The sequence below is a fragment of the Cyclopterus lumpus genome, chromosome 17 (genome assembly GCF_009769545.1).
Source record: "Cyclopterus lumpus isolate fCycLum1 chromosome 17, fCycLum1.pri, whole genome shotgun sequence".
In the NCBI taxonomy this organism is placed as follows: domain Eukaryota; kingdom Metazoa; phylum Chordata; class Actinopteri; order Perciformes; family Cyclopteridae; genus Cyclopterus; species Cyclopterus lumpus.
Genome location: NC_046982.1, coordinates 19,921,773 through 19,935,134, shown reverse-complemented (window position 1 = coordinate 19,935,134; position 13,362 = coordinate 19,921,773). Strand labels below are relative to the sequence as shown.

Below are 13,362 nucleotides of genomic sequence, written 5' to 3'. Positions count from 1 at the left end.
AGTCTTTTGAACCTATTCTCTGGGATTGACATTTTTATTTGTTGATTTACTTTATTGATCTAAGTAGTTTTATAGAGCATGCATGTAAAAAGAGAGAGAACAAAACAGTATAAATAAAAACATAGAACATGTGTAGTATAGATTATATCTGACACTCTCTATGAATGTCATGCTTTTGAGGGATTTTTTAATACGGACTTGATTTAAAACTGGAAGTTATGGTTATGGCTAGCCAAACGAATACGTGAGTAAATAAAGGAATATCTTTAAATTAAATAAATATCTGAATCGACTAATGTTAAAATGTCGCGTGAATGAAAACTCGAAATGAAGCAGAACAGTTCAGATTAACAATTTCTTTATGAACATTGCATTCAAATCTAAAAAAGGAAGAAATTAGACACATATGTAGTTGATAAGACCATTTAGATGGGTTAGTTCCCTACAGTTTTTATATTTGATGTCACCCACTAAAATGTTGAAATATATAAAGTATGCACTGGCATGTAAATCCAGCTGAAACGGTACATCATTTAATTTTAAAGCAGCCTCCTATGTCAGTCTAGCATGCAAAAACTACCACTAAATTGTCTTTCAGTTGGATTTCAATTGATCCGATCGTTTACGGATGGCGCATGAGCAGATGACAACAACAAAACAGACTAAGAGGGTGTTAGCGTAGTTAGCTAACGACTCCTGAGATAAACAACTGGTGGTTTCGTCTGGCGTGTCACACCTTCAATGCCCAGTATTAGACATTTGCTCTCTTTTTCCCCCCAGCAATATGTTTTAATCTGTTTAACCATGGTTCCCAGTTATCCCAGTGCAGCTCACGTTAGCTAGGCGGCTCGCTAAGCTAGCTCTATGTCTGCCAAGCTAAAACTGGTTAGCTAGCTAGCTCGGTTGCTATTAGCTCGTTGGCTAGCTAGCTCGAACGGTCGAAGTGGAGACCCAAGAACGGGGAGATGCGAGCGAAGTGAGGTGAGGCCAATGAATGCGTTTATTTTGTTCATGCAATGTGGAATCTTGTCGTTACACCAATATGTGTCTGAACGGGTGCCGCTGGCTTTTTCCGGGGTGATAATCTCACTACGTTTGTCAAATTCATCGACGTTAGAAACGTCTGTCGGGACAGCTGTGTTAGCCGAGAGCCAGTCAGCGGGGGGTTGTTATTGAGCAGCTAACTAGCTCGCGACCGACTGCTTTATGCCACTGTAACCATGACTAACTGGAGGCCCCGGGGGTTAAGTGCCCTCGGTTAGTTAACCACACACAGCCGTGAGTTTTCCCCGTAATGATTCGAGGCCCGCAAACGGTTATTGACGGCAATCAGCTAACGTTTCATCTTCACAGTCTGTGGCAGAAACTCAGCTGGTAAACATCAACAGTTAACAGTTAAGCTAGCTCTGTTTTTATTACATCTTTCACTTGGTTGTTTGTGATCTCATTTCTCCAGATAAAATGTGTCCACTTCTTCTGTCAGTTTTGGAAAGTTTGCCTTTTACATTACATCAGACCAACATGTAAATGGGGCATCTTGCATATTATTAAACAGCGTCCAGTAACCAAAGAGTGGTGACTCAGGTAGTGAGATAGTTATACAGTAGACAGGAAGTTACCTGTGCCTTACATGATGGGGTAGAAGAGGATGACATGTTGACCTTTTGTTAAAGCCTATAATAAAGGATCTAATGATGCAGACTCTAATAATAATACCCATATGTACATATGATTATATATGTATCAATTAGCTTTATTGTGTTGTGGTTTGAGTAAATGGTACCATCCCCTCTCACCAGAACATTACATGTAATTATAATAAGGAAACAATAATCAAATGTAAAGATTATCAAATATCTCATGTTCATGTTTGTGGGTTTTTTTCACAGGTTGGCCTTGAAGATAGGCAAACGCGAAGAGAGGGAGATTCAACATGAAGTTGTATGTGTTCCAGGTCAACAATGGCAGCACATTGACATTTGACACTGATCTTGCTGTCCAAACGTAAGAAGCTGGCATTTCACCAATATTAGTGAGAAATAGTGGTCAGAATATCTTGGTTTCTTTGTGATCTAAATAAAGTCTTTCTTTTTGTTTCAGTGTACTGGAGCTTAAACATGCCATCCAAGCCAAATATAAGGTTGCAGTTCAACATCAAGTCCTTGTTGTCAATGGAGGGGAATGTATGGCTGCAGAGAGGCGGGTCTGCAGCTACAGTGCTGGCACTGTACGTTTTTAATTTATTGTCTGCGTTTTATGTGGCTTAAAAGTGTCAAGGGTTGCATTTGTGACAAACATTACTAATGTTTTTTACGCTTCATCTTCAGGAAACCAACCCCATATTCCTGTTCAACAAAGAGATGATCTTGTGTGACCGGGATCCAACGATCCCCAAAACCACCTTCTCGATTGAGAGTGAGATTCAGGTTAAAGTAGAGGAGTCTCTACTGATGCCAGCGGTCTTTCACACTGTTGCCTCGCGAACACAACTTGCTCTGGTAGTTACCTATTAATTTTTTCATTTTTAAAAGCTGCCTGTCATATGCACCTTTTATGAGATGTACTCATATAATCATTGTATCCAATCCGTTTGGATTTAGATAGAATGCTCCTAACTTGTCCTGACTGTATTTGTTCCCTGTGCAGGAAATGTTTGAAGTTGCCAAGAAACTTTGCTCTTTCTGTGAACGGTTGGTTCACGATGAACACATGCAACACCAAGGCTGGGCTGCCATCATGGCTAATCTGGACGACTGCACTTTGTCTTATCAAAAGTTGCTCGTCAAATTTGACACTTCGTACACAAACTATCAACATGACCTGGAGGAAATTAAGATCAAACTCTCAAAGTAAGTGCTGGCACAGAGAACATTCTTTTTCATAAAGTTATCCAAACATTTTAAATTTTAAATTTCAAGTGCTGTATGCTTAGTAATTACTGCACATTGCCTTTGTTGACATGGTCAATATTTAGACTTATTTGATCACAGTCTTAGCTCAATTAAATAACTGAAGTAACAGTAAATGAATCCAAGTTCTAATGTATTTATGCTAAAAGGAAATGAGCCTGATGAAGTTGATCTCTTATCGACTTTGTGTTTACGATTGCAGGTTAGGGACATCGGTTTCTGTAATGGCGAGGATACCTCTGCTGGAATGTTTGACAAGACACAGTTACAGAGAGAGCATGGAGAAGTCAAGTCCGACCCCGGGGAAGGATTCGGACGAGACGGAAGGAGAAAAATCCACGGACTCTGTGCTCCGCGGCACCGATGCACAACGGCCCTCCAAGTCGTCAGCCTCCTCCCCGGCTTCTGGGAGGGCCACGTGTGAGCCACCTGGCAACCAGGAAACAAAAAAAATGACTGACAGCGGTGGGCTGAGAGCTGCACTTCTAGACGATGACGACGACGATGACGATGACGACGACGATGACGAGGATGATGATGATGACGACGACGATTCTCCAGAGTTCACCAACCCGTCCTGCTTCAATGTCACACTATTGGACTGGATCAATGTGCAAGACCGACCCAATGATGTGGAATCGGTTGTGAGGAAATGCTTTGACTCCATCAATAGGGTTAGTCACACATGATGTATGAATGGACAACGTCAAGAAAGTGTTTCTAAATTTGCAGTGATTGCGGTGGCAAAAGAATCACAAGTCTTTTCCATGAATTCTTGTTTCTTTCAGCTCGACCCTCGTATTATTCAACCCTTCCTGACAGATTGTCGCGACACAATTTCCAAGCTAGATAATCAAAACATGAAAGCCATCAAGGGGCTCGAGGACCGGTTGTACGCTCTAGACCAAATGATTGCAAGCTGTAAGAAGTTGGTGAATGAACAGAAAGAACTTGCTCAGGTTCGTAAAGTAAAGAGATGAACACTTATCAAGTTATTGTCTCGGTATTTAATTAAGTGCTCACTCATTATATCACTTGCAGGGATTTCTGGCCAATCAGAAGCGGGCTGAAAACCTGAAGGATACGTCTGTGCTGCCTGATTTGTGTCTGAGTCACACCAACCAGCTGATGATCATGCTGAACAACCACAGGAAGCTGCTTGACATTAAAAAGAAGTGCACCACTGCCAAACAAGAACTTGCAAACAACCTTCAAGTCCGACTTAAGTAAAACTGAAAACCACTTCTTCCCCAAAGTGTTTGTTAGCTCACTGCTTTCTGCACACAGTGCTGTTGGCTTGTTCTATTGACTTTAGGAATACTGGTTTTAAACACAAAGTCAAGAGAATCATTGTCTGCAACTCTTAACTGTGCTCGTGGTTTTGCGTTAGATGGTGCTGCTACGTGATGCTTCATGCGGACCAGGATGGGGAGAAGCTTCAGGCTCTACTCAGACTTCTGACGGAGCTAATAGAAAGAGTGAGGGTGGTAGATGCCCTCAGCACTGTGCCCCAGATGTACTGCTTGGCGGTGGTTGAAGTCGTCCGGCGGAAAATGTTCATGCGCCACTACAGAGAGGTCAGTGCTGCATGCTGTTATTGGATAGTCATCATTCTGTAGCTTTCTGGCGTATTTTAGCGCAGAGCACAGCATTTACATGGTTCGCCAGTTTTTCTCTGTAGTCTTTGCCACCACAATGAAAAAAGAAGAGCCTATTGTGTTGTTGGACACAATTTGTTTACTTATTTTCAAGTGTTGGAGGGAATACTTGTTTTTCAGTGGGCTTACTCTGCAATATTGAACATTCTTAAAGTAGTAACAAAATGTGAAAATATGCCAAATAAACTGGCATTGCAGTCCTGTATCATTTCCAAAGGAAACTGGTCTTAATGCCCTTATTATATATGGGGCATTGTATGTAGCAGACTCATGAAGGACTAGGAGGCTTTGGGAGTTTCACTACTGTGGGAACTCCGATTGCTTTAGTGTAAGGCTAAAACTTAACAGCCCTTTTTTAATCTCCTGCGTATAATTAATCAACTCATAATTACTTCTGTCCTTCCTCATCGTATAGCTGTGTGTAAATGTACAGTAAGAGTGGGAAATAATCGGATGGCCATAATGGAATTGATTTAGCTCATATTTGGCGTCTTCTATCGAGTAGATGCAACAGGAAGCCACTCCTGTTGCATCGAGTGGACATCGATTATTACTTTGTTGTTGTAAAATCCTTAATATCACTCTTTTCAGTGGGCTTACGCGCTCGTGAAGGACGGGAAACGACTGTACGAGGCGGAGAAGTTCAAAAGAGAATCCTTTGGTAAACTCTTCAGTGAGTGTCTTTTTGAAATCGGCTGGTTTGAGTTGTCACTGTGGAGCGCGGCGTGCCTTTTGAAGTGACACAGATGCCAACCGAGATCAGGGGTTTGATCTATTTGTGTCTTTTCAGGGAAGTCTTTCCTCAGGAATCGTTTGTTTAGAGGACTCGATTCATGGCCTCCAACATCGTTTTGTGTAAGTTACAATGTTATCAGCGGTTGGTTTTCAATGTGTATATTATTTCTACAGTATTTTAAGGGGTCCCTTCTTTTATTCATAGACACGAAAGCCCAGAAGGTTTGACGACGAGCTTCCCGACATCTCCCTTGACGACCTGCAGTACTTGAAATCTTGTTGTCCTCTAGAGGTGCAGCCGTTCCTGATGTAAGTCACCGTCCCCGGTTATTGAAATGTTTTTTTTAACGCTACCAGAACTCTCCTACGATATGGCTGATGAAAACCTACATTTGGAGGTTTGTGTCCATTGCTTTGGCGCTCGATCCTGTGGTTGGGATTCTGTCCTGACTCGTTCAGACCCTCTGCCACAGATTTTCCCAGTTTTGAATTCTGTCCTTAACGTTATCATATTTTTCCGCAGGGTTCCCACGATGTGTGACTTCGAGCCCTTAAATCGCCACGTAGAGACGCTTCACAGGCTGGTCCAAGCGGCACAGAGTGTGGACGAGATGTCTCAAACTATTACTGAGCTGCTAAGTGAACAACGGGTAATAACCGCTTGATTAATGTTTTGTGTTATTAAGCACAAATGCAGATACGCTTGTTACTGTTTTTTTTTGTTTTTTGTGTTGCTTTTCTCATGCATTTATGTTGAAAGTATTTCCCTTCTCTCCCGCTCCCTTCCTCTCTTTTGTCTTTGAAGATATCCTTTAGTCAGAGATCCAGCATGTTGACCCCACAGTCTGGAAGCGTACCTGGGACCACGACGCCGAGGTCCTCCAAAACCCCGTCCTCCCTGAGCCTGCAGGGGCCCAGCTGCCAGCCACTGCTTGTTCCCGTCCCAGCACCGCTAGAGGACCTATCCCCAGACAGCATCGACGCGCAAACATTTGACTTTGAAACGATCGGCCACCCCAACATGGACCCAGTCCTGCAGCAGGGCTCCCTCGACTTGGATTCTCTAGCAGAGAGCCCCGAGTCCGACTTCATGTCTGCTGTCAACGAGTTTGTGATCGAAGAGAACTTGACCTCTCCGAACCCCATCAGTGACCCCGTTAGCCCTGAGATGATGGTGGAGTCGCTGTATTCGTCGGTCATTAACGCCATTGACAACAAGCGCATGCAGGACACCACGATACTCGAGAGGGAGAACTCGAGGATCACTGTGCTAAAACAAGTGATCGAGAAGTACCGATCTGCTGCAGAGGAGTCCCATTCGAACTTCAGAAGCGTGAAGGACGATCTCCATCACTTGAGAGGCATGGTTTTAAAAGAACAGCACGACTTTGGCTTTGTTTTGAGAAATTTGACCACGGAGGTGAGCAACATTGTGGACAGCATCTGCCAAACCCAGAAACTGGAACTGAAGGAGCAGCATCAAAGTGAGCTTCTCTCCCTTCGGCAGGAGCTTGAGAAGCAGGTTCAGACACTGACGGAGGAAAACCAAGTGAACCAGAATATCGTTCGGGACGTCCAGCGCGCAATGCTGGAGCTGGAGGGACTCATGGAGCGCAAAGAGAAAGAGCTCACTCAGCTCGAGAGTGAGAAAGAGCGATGTGCCCAAACGGAGGGTAACCAGACGGAGAGGATCAAAAGCCTCGAGCAGATGATGAGCGATCAAACCGAGGAGATCAAGACCCTCTCGACTTCAAGAGACTCCCTGACCAGCCAGCTTGAAAATCTCCACTTTGAGATCGAACGTAGCCAGCAGAAGATCCGGCAGGAGTTGGAAGATGTCGAGCGGTCTCACTTAAAAGAGATGGAGGACAAAATGAAGCGAGAGCACACGGCGAATCTGGAGACCCTCGCCAAGGTCAACCAGGAGGCTCTGGAACACCTGGCGGCCGAAAACAGTGCAACGTCAAGCGAGGCGGCTGAACGCCACGCCGCTGCACTCCAAGAGAAGGAAAACCACACGAAGGACCTGGAGGCTCGGGTTACCGAGCTCGCAGAACTCCGCTGCAAAGTGGAGGTGGAGTTGGCCTTCAAAGAGTCCGAGACGGAAGAGTTGAGGCTCTTATTTGAGGAGGCCAAGGCGCAGCAGGCCGAGACCGTGAAGGCCCAGGTCGAGGCCGCGACCGAAGTCCTGAGCGAAGAGCTGGCCGACGTCAAAAAACAGCTTCATGTCAAAAACGAGGAGTATGAAGTGGACCTCGCGGAGCTGAGGAGTCTCATGAGGCTCGAGAAGGACCACTGCATCTCGGAGCTGGTGGACGCGCACGAGGACGAGGCCATCTTGTTACGGAACGAGCTCATCTCCCTGCAGCGGCAGGTCCGGGAGGCCGATGAGAACCACGCCGAGCAGCAGCAGAAGCTTGAGCAAGCGGGGGCCCTGAACGAAGAAAAAGAAGAGCGCTTCCGGAGTTTCCAGGAACTGGAGCAAGAATTGAGGACTGCTATCGACGATTTGCAGGCAGACAACGACCTGCTCTCCAAAAAGATAGAGCAGGACAGACAGGCAACCGAGACAGATTTAGGAAAAGAGTTGACCTCCAAAGTTGCGTCGCCAGATGCTTTGAACGAGTTGGAGCAGCAGAAGAAGGACATGGAGAAGAGGCTGCTCGACAAAATTAGACAACTTGAGGATGAGCTCCACGGGCGACGATCCTCAAAAAGGTGAATGTTTGATCACATAACGACATCTAGCTTTTTCTTTCTGTAGTTTGGAGCCCACTCCTAAACAACGTTAACCCCATTGTAGTTTGTCGTCTTTCGCCGTGTGTTCTCGTGTGTCCACGTCACGTAATGTCTTTCGTTGGCATTAAACTCGATTGCGTTGCCTCTCCCAGTGACGAAGGGTTGCCGCTGCACGCCGAGGGCCGCGCAGACGCCGGAGCGCCTCTGTCTCTGGACTCGGCGCTGCAGGAGCGGCTGCAGCAGGAGAGGGCCTGCCTGCAGTCCCAGATGGACCTCCTGGAGAAGAAGAAGAACGAGGAGATGCAGAACCTCAAGACGTCGCTAATCGCGGAGCAGCAGGTTTGTGTGACTAGGCAGGAAGCGCTACGTCTCATAACGATGAAGGAGGGTTATTCTCCTAATAATGGCAAACATTGAATACGTGCATGTCGTGTAGTGTGGATGCTTAATAACGGGAGAACTTACTTTGTGAAAGCGTACATTTTTTTATAGATATTGACACCGTCACAGCAGAAAGATTTATTTACAAATTACTTACTCATAAGTTGTCTTTTTTCATTTTTCTTATGATTTGTATACCTGTTATTGAGGTTATTGGACCTCTCCATGTTGCCCCACCCATCATAGTTTAAGCTAACAAGAAGTTGTGCACAACATATCGCATAATCAAGCTGAACTTATTGTCATTTGAAACATCAGTGGAGCTCACATAATTTCATTTCATTTGGGCTTTTTTTTTTTTTCTTCAGTAACTGGGTATAAATACACGATGAAGAGATAGGACATGGAACAATACAAGCAAAAAACAAAAATCAAAATCAAACGGAACATTAAAAAAAATCAACAAAAACAATCGCAACTCCCATGGCTGCAAGCGGATCTGCATTGTTAGAAATTAGCAATTAAAAGGCATCGTCTCCCATCGTTTGTGCTTTTTTTCGTATAAATTCCCCGCAGTTACCAAAATGATTGTTAACCTCGTTAAAACACAATGTTTTTTTTGGGGGGGGGGGTTTCTCTAGACTAATTTCAACACTGTTCTGACCCGAGAGAAGCTGAAGAAAGAGCAGATCATCAATGAGCTGACGGAGAAGTGGCGGACAGTTACCCAGCAGCAGGAGAAGGACAAAGGTGACACAACAAAAAAAACATCATAAAGATCTATTAACTTAAATTTAAAGTTGATGCCTTAACACAATGTAATGTAATCTTGTCGAAATGTTCAGCCACTCTGGTTTTTCACCTTCTTATTCACCCGAAACTCGTTGCAGCTCTGATCGAGACGCTCTCCGAGGACCGAGCCAGCGTCATGCAGGAGAAGAAGCACCTGGAGGAGGAGCTGAACCGCCTGCGCGGCGCCGCGCTGGTGTCGTCCGCCTTCTTCTCGCCTCGCCCGTCGTCGGGTCGGGAGACGTCAGAAGCCGGAGCGCCGCCGGTCGCCGGGGCCTTTTCCTGCGAGCCCGAAGCCGACCGACTGGCCTCTGTGGCGGCCATTCCCGACGACGAGCAGGTGGATTCAGCTGCGGAGGCCAGCATGGTGACGGTCCAGTAAGCGTCTTTTCTCTAAAAGAAAAAAAATTAATATTATGTTGGGAAGAAATCCGATCACATTTAGCCATTGCTTCACTTCTTATTTTTGAATACTGAAGGTTGAAGGGTTGAAGGTTTCTTTGGTGAGAGAGTTTCAACAGATCACAGAAAGGAAATTCTGTGTAGACGAGAAGCTCACTTCTTTCTTTTCTTATCACCTTTGGACTTTGGTTTTAAACACACACACACACACACACACACACACACACACACACACACACACTCACACAGTTTTAATTTCCATTCAATCTAATCAGAGGTGAACGCCACTGACTAACAACAATGAGTCCTCGTCTTCAGTAACATTTTCGTCTAATACTTTGCTGCCTTGTCATTTTTCTTGATCTAAACAACTGCAAAAAAAATAATTAGAAAATATTCTTATACTTTGTCTATTCAGAGGTTAAGAATATATTTTCTGTTTGCTTTTACAAGAAATTAGTTTATTAAGTCCAAACTAATGATGGCACATTTACATATACGAGCTTGAAAATTAGATTCCTGTACTTTAACATAATATTGTGCTGGGTAAAGAATGCATAATAAAGTTTGTTATACACAAGTATACAGCAAACTTGTGGTGGCCAGCCACTGACAGAAAGGGACTTTGCGTTATTGAAGAAAAGAAGAAGAAATTAAGAGGACATCGCGTAAAATATCCCAAAAAATGGATGGACAGAAAGGACATTTGACTTGGAAAAGGAGGCAGGCAGGCTAGGATCAGACAGTGTAAGTTCTCCATTCATCACTTTTTAGATCAAGAACTATTAAATATTGAGACAAGAAATGAGAACCAATTCACATGTTGATACATTTAAATGTTCTACACAATACATACAGTCTTTCCAGAAGATATAAATCATATAATCTGATGTTTTTTTTCTGTCTTGCAGTGACATCGTCCTGATGTCCGAGGAGAAGCAGCGGATCCTCTTGCTCGAGAGGGTAAATAGAACCGCCGTATTCTTCACATTTGCATTTGATAGCGCAAAGATGCCATTTTTTTTTCTGGATGCCTCTTATCTGTTTAATCTGATATATGTTTCAGACTTTACACATGAAGGAAGAAGAAAACAAGCGCCTCAGTCAAAGACTGGTCAGTTATTTAATATTATCTCTATGGGCTATGTAACACCTGCTCCACTGGGTGGCAGTAGCATCAAAGAGTGAAATCCTGACCCAGGAGGCCAAAGAGCTCAGCGAAGAAAAAACAAACATTTTTTGAATGGAAGAGTGACATTTAGAGTGAGGAGAGGGATGAATTTGAGTGGAATGCTAAAAAAAAAAGTATATCAAAAATAATAATAATTTTAAATCAAGCCTGAATTTGCATGATTTACAAATAGGATCACGTTTAAATGTATAGAGTATAATGCAGTACATTGGTTATGAATGCTAATAATACGAGTTGCTAAGCCTCTTTCTCGCCCAATGAGTCAAATGTTCAAAGTCATCAATGGTCGTCATTGGCAACCCTTCAGTGTAATAACGCGTGTTAAACGTTTTCCTGATTCTCTTCCCTCCTAGATGTCTCAGAGCATGTCGTCTGTGTCGTCACGGCACTCGGACAAGATCGCCATCAGAGAGTAAGTGGATATGAAAACACGTGTCCTCGCTGTATTTGTTTGTTTTTGACGTTACTAGTTTGTAAAAAGTCTTTGTAATCATCCTGTTGTGTGTGTGTTTTTTTTCTTCTTCAGTTTCCAGGTAGGCGATTTGGTTCTTATCATCCTGGATGAACGGCACGACAACTACGTGCTGTTCACGGTGGGTCCGACCCTCTACTTCCTGCACTCGGAGTCTCTCACCGCTCTGGACCTCAAACCAGGTCAGCCACTGCAGTTTTGGACATTTTTGGGATTTCTTCCATTTTACCGTCGTCAAAAGTGATACGTTTGCCTGATTTCACATGTACGACATGAATGGATGTATAACAGAATGTAGGCGTCATCTTAAAAAGCTTCTTCACACACACACACACACACACACACACACACACGGGGATTTATTTGTGGTTTACTGAGTGTTTGCTTTAACAAGCCTGTTTTGTTTATTGTTCAGCAACGGGGACCTCAAGACGGCCGTGGGTACTTGGAAAGGTGATGGAGAAGGAATATTGCCAGGCGAAAAAGGTACTGAATTTGACAAAAGTTCTGTAGTGTGTGTGTGTAAGAATCAATAAACTTGCATAACTGAAGTGTGGACCTTGAAATCTAATCTTTTCTTCTTTTTGGATTTATTCGTCGTCTGCGTTTCACCTTTTCATTTGTCTCACGAAAGCTTCCTTTTCCTTGTCTCCTTCCCTAGGCGCAGAACAGGTTCAAGGTTCCTCTGGGAACCAAGTTCTACCGAGTGAAAGCTGTTCCATGGAACAGAAAAGTATAACGGCCAAGTAATGAGCTAAATATGTATATTTATATCGCTTAATCTTTGAACGGGAACCTTCGCATCATAATTCATAACTTGAGAATCGAAAAAATAAGACCGTAACAATGTAAAGAATTTTAAAATAGTCGTCGTGCTATTTTTGGTTCAATATCCCCCACCTGCTATCACATTTTTTGTTTTCTTTTAAACCCAGATAAGTTATTGTGGACCAAATGCTATTAACTTTATTAGGGCACTGCTCTAAACACTGGCATTATTCTATCTGACCTGTGTGTAAAATTGAACAAAATTTGGATGTTAAATATTAGTTCTCACTATCAGCATTTGTCCTCTTGTGGAAAAATACTGTGTCATTATCAACATAATTACATTAAAAAAAAAAAAATACATTTATTATAAATGTTTATGGAGGAATGTTCGCGGCATGCATATTGATATATTTTCTTTTGATTTCACTTATCCAGATAAATGTCGTAGTTGGAAACGTAGTTAATGCTGTTTGTCACTCACAAAGCAGTGTGGCCCTCCGTCAATACTGAAATGTACATTATGGCCGACTTATGGAAAACGGTCTTCTTCTGCAATCCTTGAAATGCACTTTCAAAAAAAAAAACTAGAAATAAAAAAAAAAAAAACTACGCTTTTTTTTTTTTTTTTTTTGATTTTGGAAAAAGGGAAGTTTTAATCAGACCTGAGTGAATATATCGGCGCAGACTTCTCACTATCGTAGAATATTGATACGTAGAAAGGAAAAACTTTGTGACTGTGTTTCATTTATCGGACGACATTGTACATTACCCATCAAAATCACACATGTAACAAGACATGACTGTATTGTAAAAGATAGAGTTTTGGAAAACAATAAAGGATTGATCCCAAATATACTCTGCTGGGGTTTTTAAAAAAATATATTTTGGGCCAAGTATCGTTCCATATTTGAGAATATGTAATGCTAAAAAAAACAAAGCTTTATAATCATTAAGGGGTACAAAGTTTTCCCGGATTAATAGGCTAAAATTGAACGTTTGCTAATTCACCTGCTGATATTTCAGAAACCATTGTCTTCAAACTTGTTGTTATAACAATAAAATAAAACACCGTAGTTGACTTTTTGGACGTATATGATAAAACATTAAAAAAAAAAAAAAAAAAAGCTTTTTAATGATGCTTTAAAAAAAAAATTATCAGGGGGGGGGGTTCAGGAGTCAATGTGGAATAGCACAGTATAGTGTATTCATTTGATTTAGCGTTTTTCCTTTTGTGGAAACATTAATGTTGGCACGCTGCTGCAGGGAAACAGACTTCAAAAAAAAAAAAAAGAAAAGGGGGCTTCAAATCGCGGG

The 13,362-nt window shown here is 42.7% G+C and overlaps 1 protein-coding gene across 1 annotated transcript; it reads left to right on the top strand.

Annotated features, from left to right (window-relative positions):
* The first annotated feature begins 317 nt into the window (after nucleotides 1-317).
* Nucleotides 318-12,899, top strand: rb1cc1 (RB1-inducible coiled-coil 1). The gene is made up of 23 exons (XM_034554991.1): nucleotides 318-981; nucleotides 1,890-2,004; nucleotides 2,101-2,227; nucleotides 2,328-2,498; nucleotides 2,647-2,849; nucleotides 3,112-3,583; nucleotides 3,698-3,868; nucleotides 3,951-4,135; nucleotides 4,300-4,486; nucleotides 5,159-5,240; nucleotides 5,358-5,422; nucleotides 5,508-5,611; nucleotides 5,826-5,952; nucleotides 6,108-8,020; nucleotides 8,194-8,380; nucleotides 9,064-9,172; nucleotides 9,313-9,589; nucleotides 10,525-10,576; nucleotides 10,680-10,727; nucleotides 11,159-11,217; nucleotides 11,332-11,459; nucleotides 11,693-11,763; nucleotides 11,939-12,899. Exons 2-23 carry the CDS (start codon nucleotides 1,934-1,936, stop codon nucleotides 12,014-12,016), a joined length of 4,887 nt encoding a protein of 1,628 aa, XP_034410882.1. The 5' UTR covers nucleotides 318-981; nucleotides 1,890-1,933; the 3' UTR covers nucleotides 12,017-12,899.
* The last annotated feature ends 463 nt before the right edge of the window (nucleotides 12,900-13,362 follow it).

Excerpts from the sequence above, each read along its gene's own strand:
- rb1cc1 (XM_034554991.1), top strand. The coding sequence starts at position 1,934 with ATGAAGTTGTATGTGTTCCAGGTCAACAATGGCAGCACATTGACATTT. Across the intron at positions 3,584-3,697 it reads GCTTTGACTCCATCAATAGG|CTCGACCCTCGTATTATTCA; the intron begins GTTAGTCACACA and ends TGTTTCTTTCAG. Across the intron at positions 5,612-5,825 it reads GAGGTGCAGCCGTTCCTGAT|GGTTCCCACGATGTGTGACT; the intron begins GTAAGTCACCGT and ends ATTTTTCCGCAG.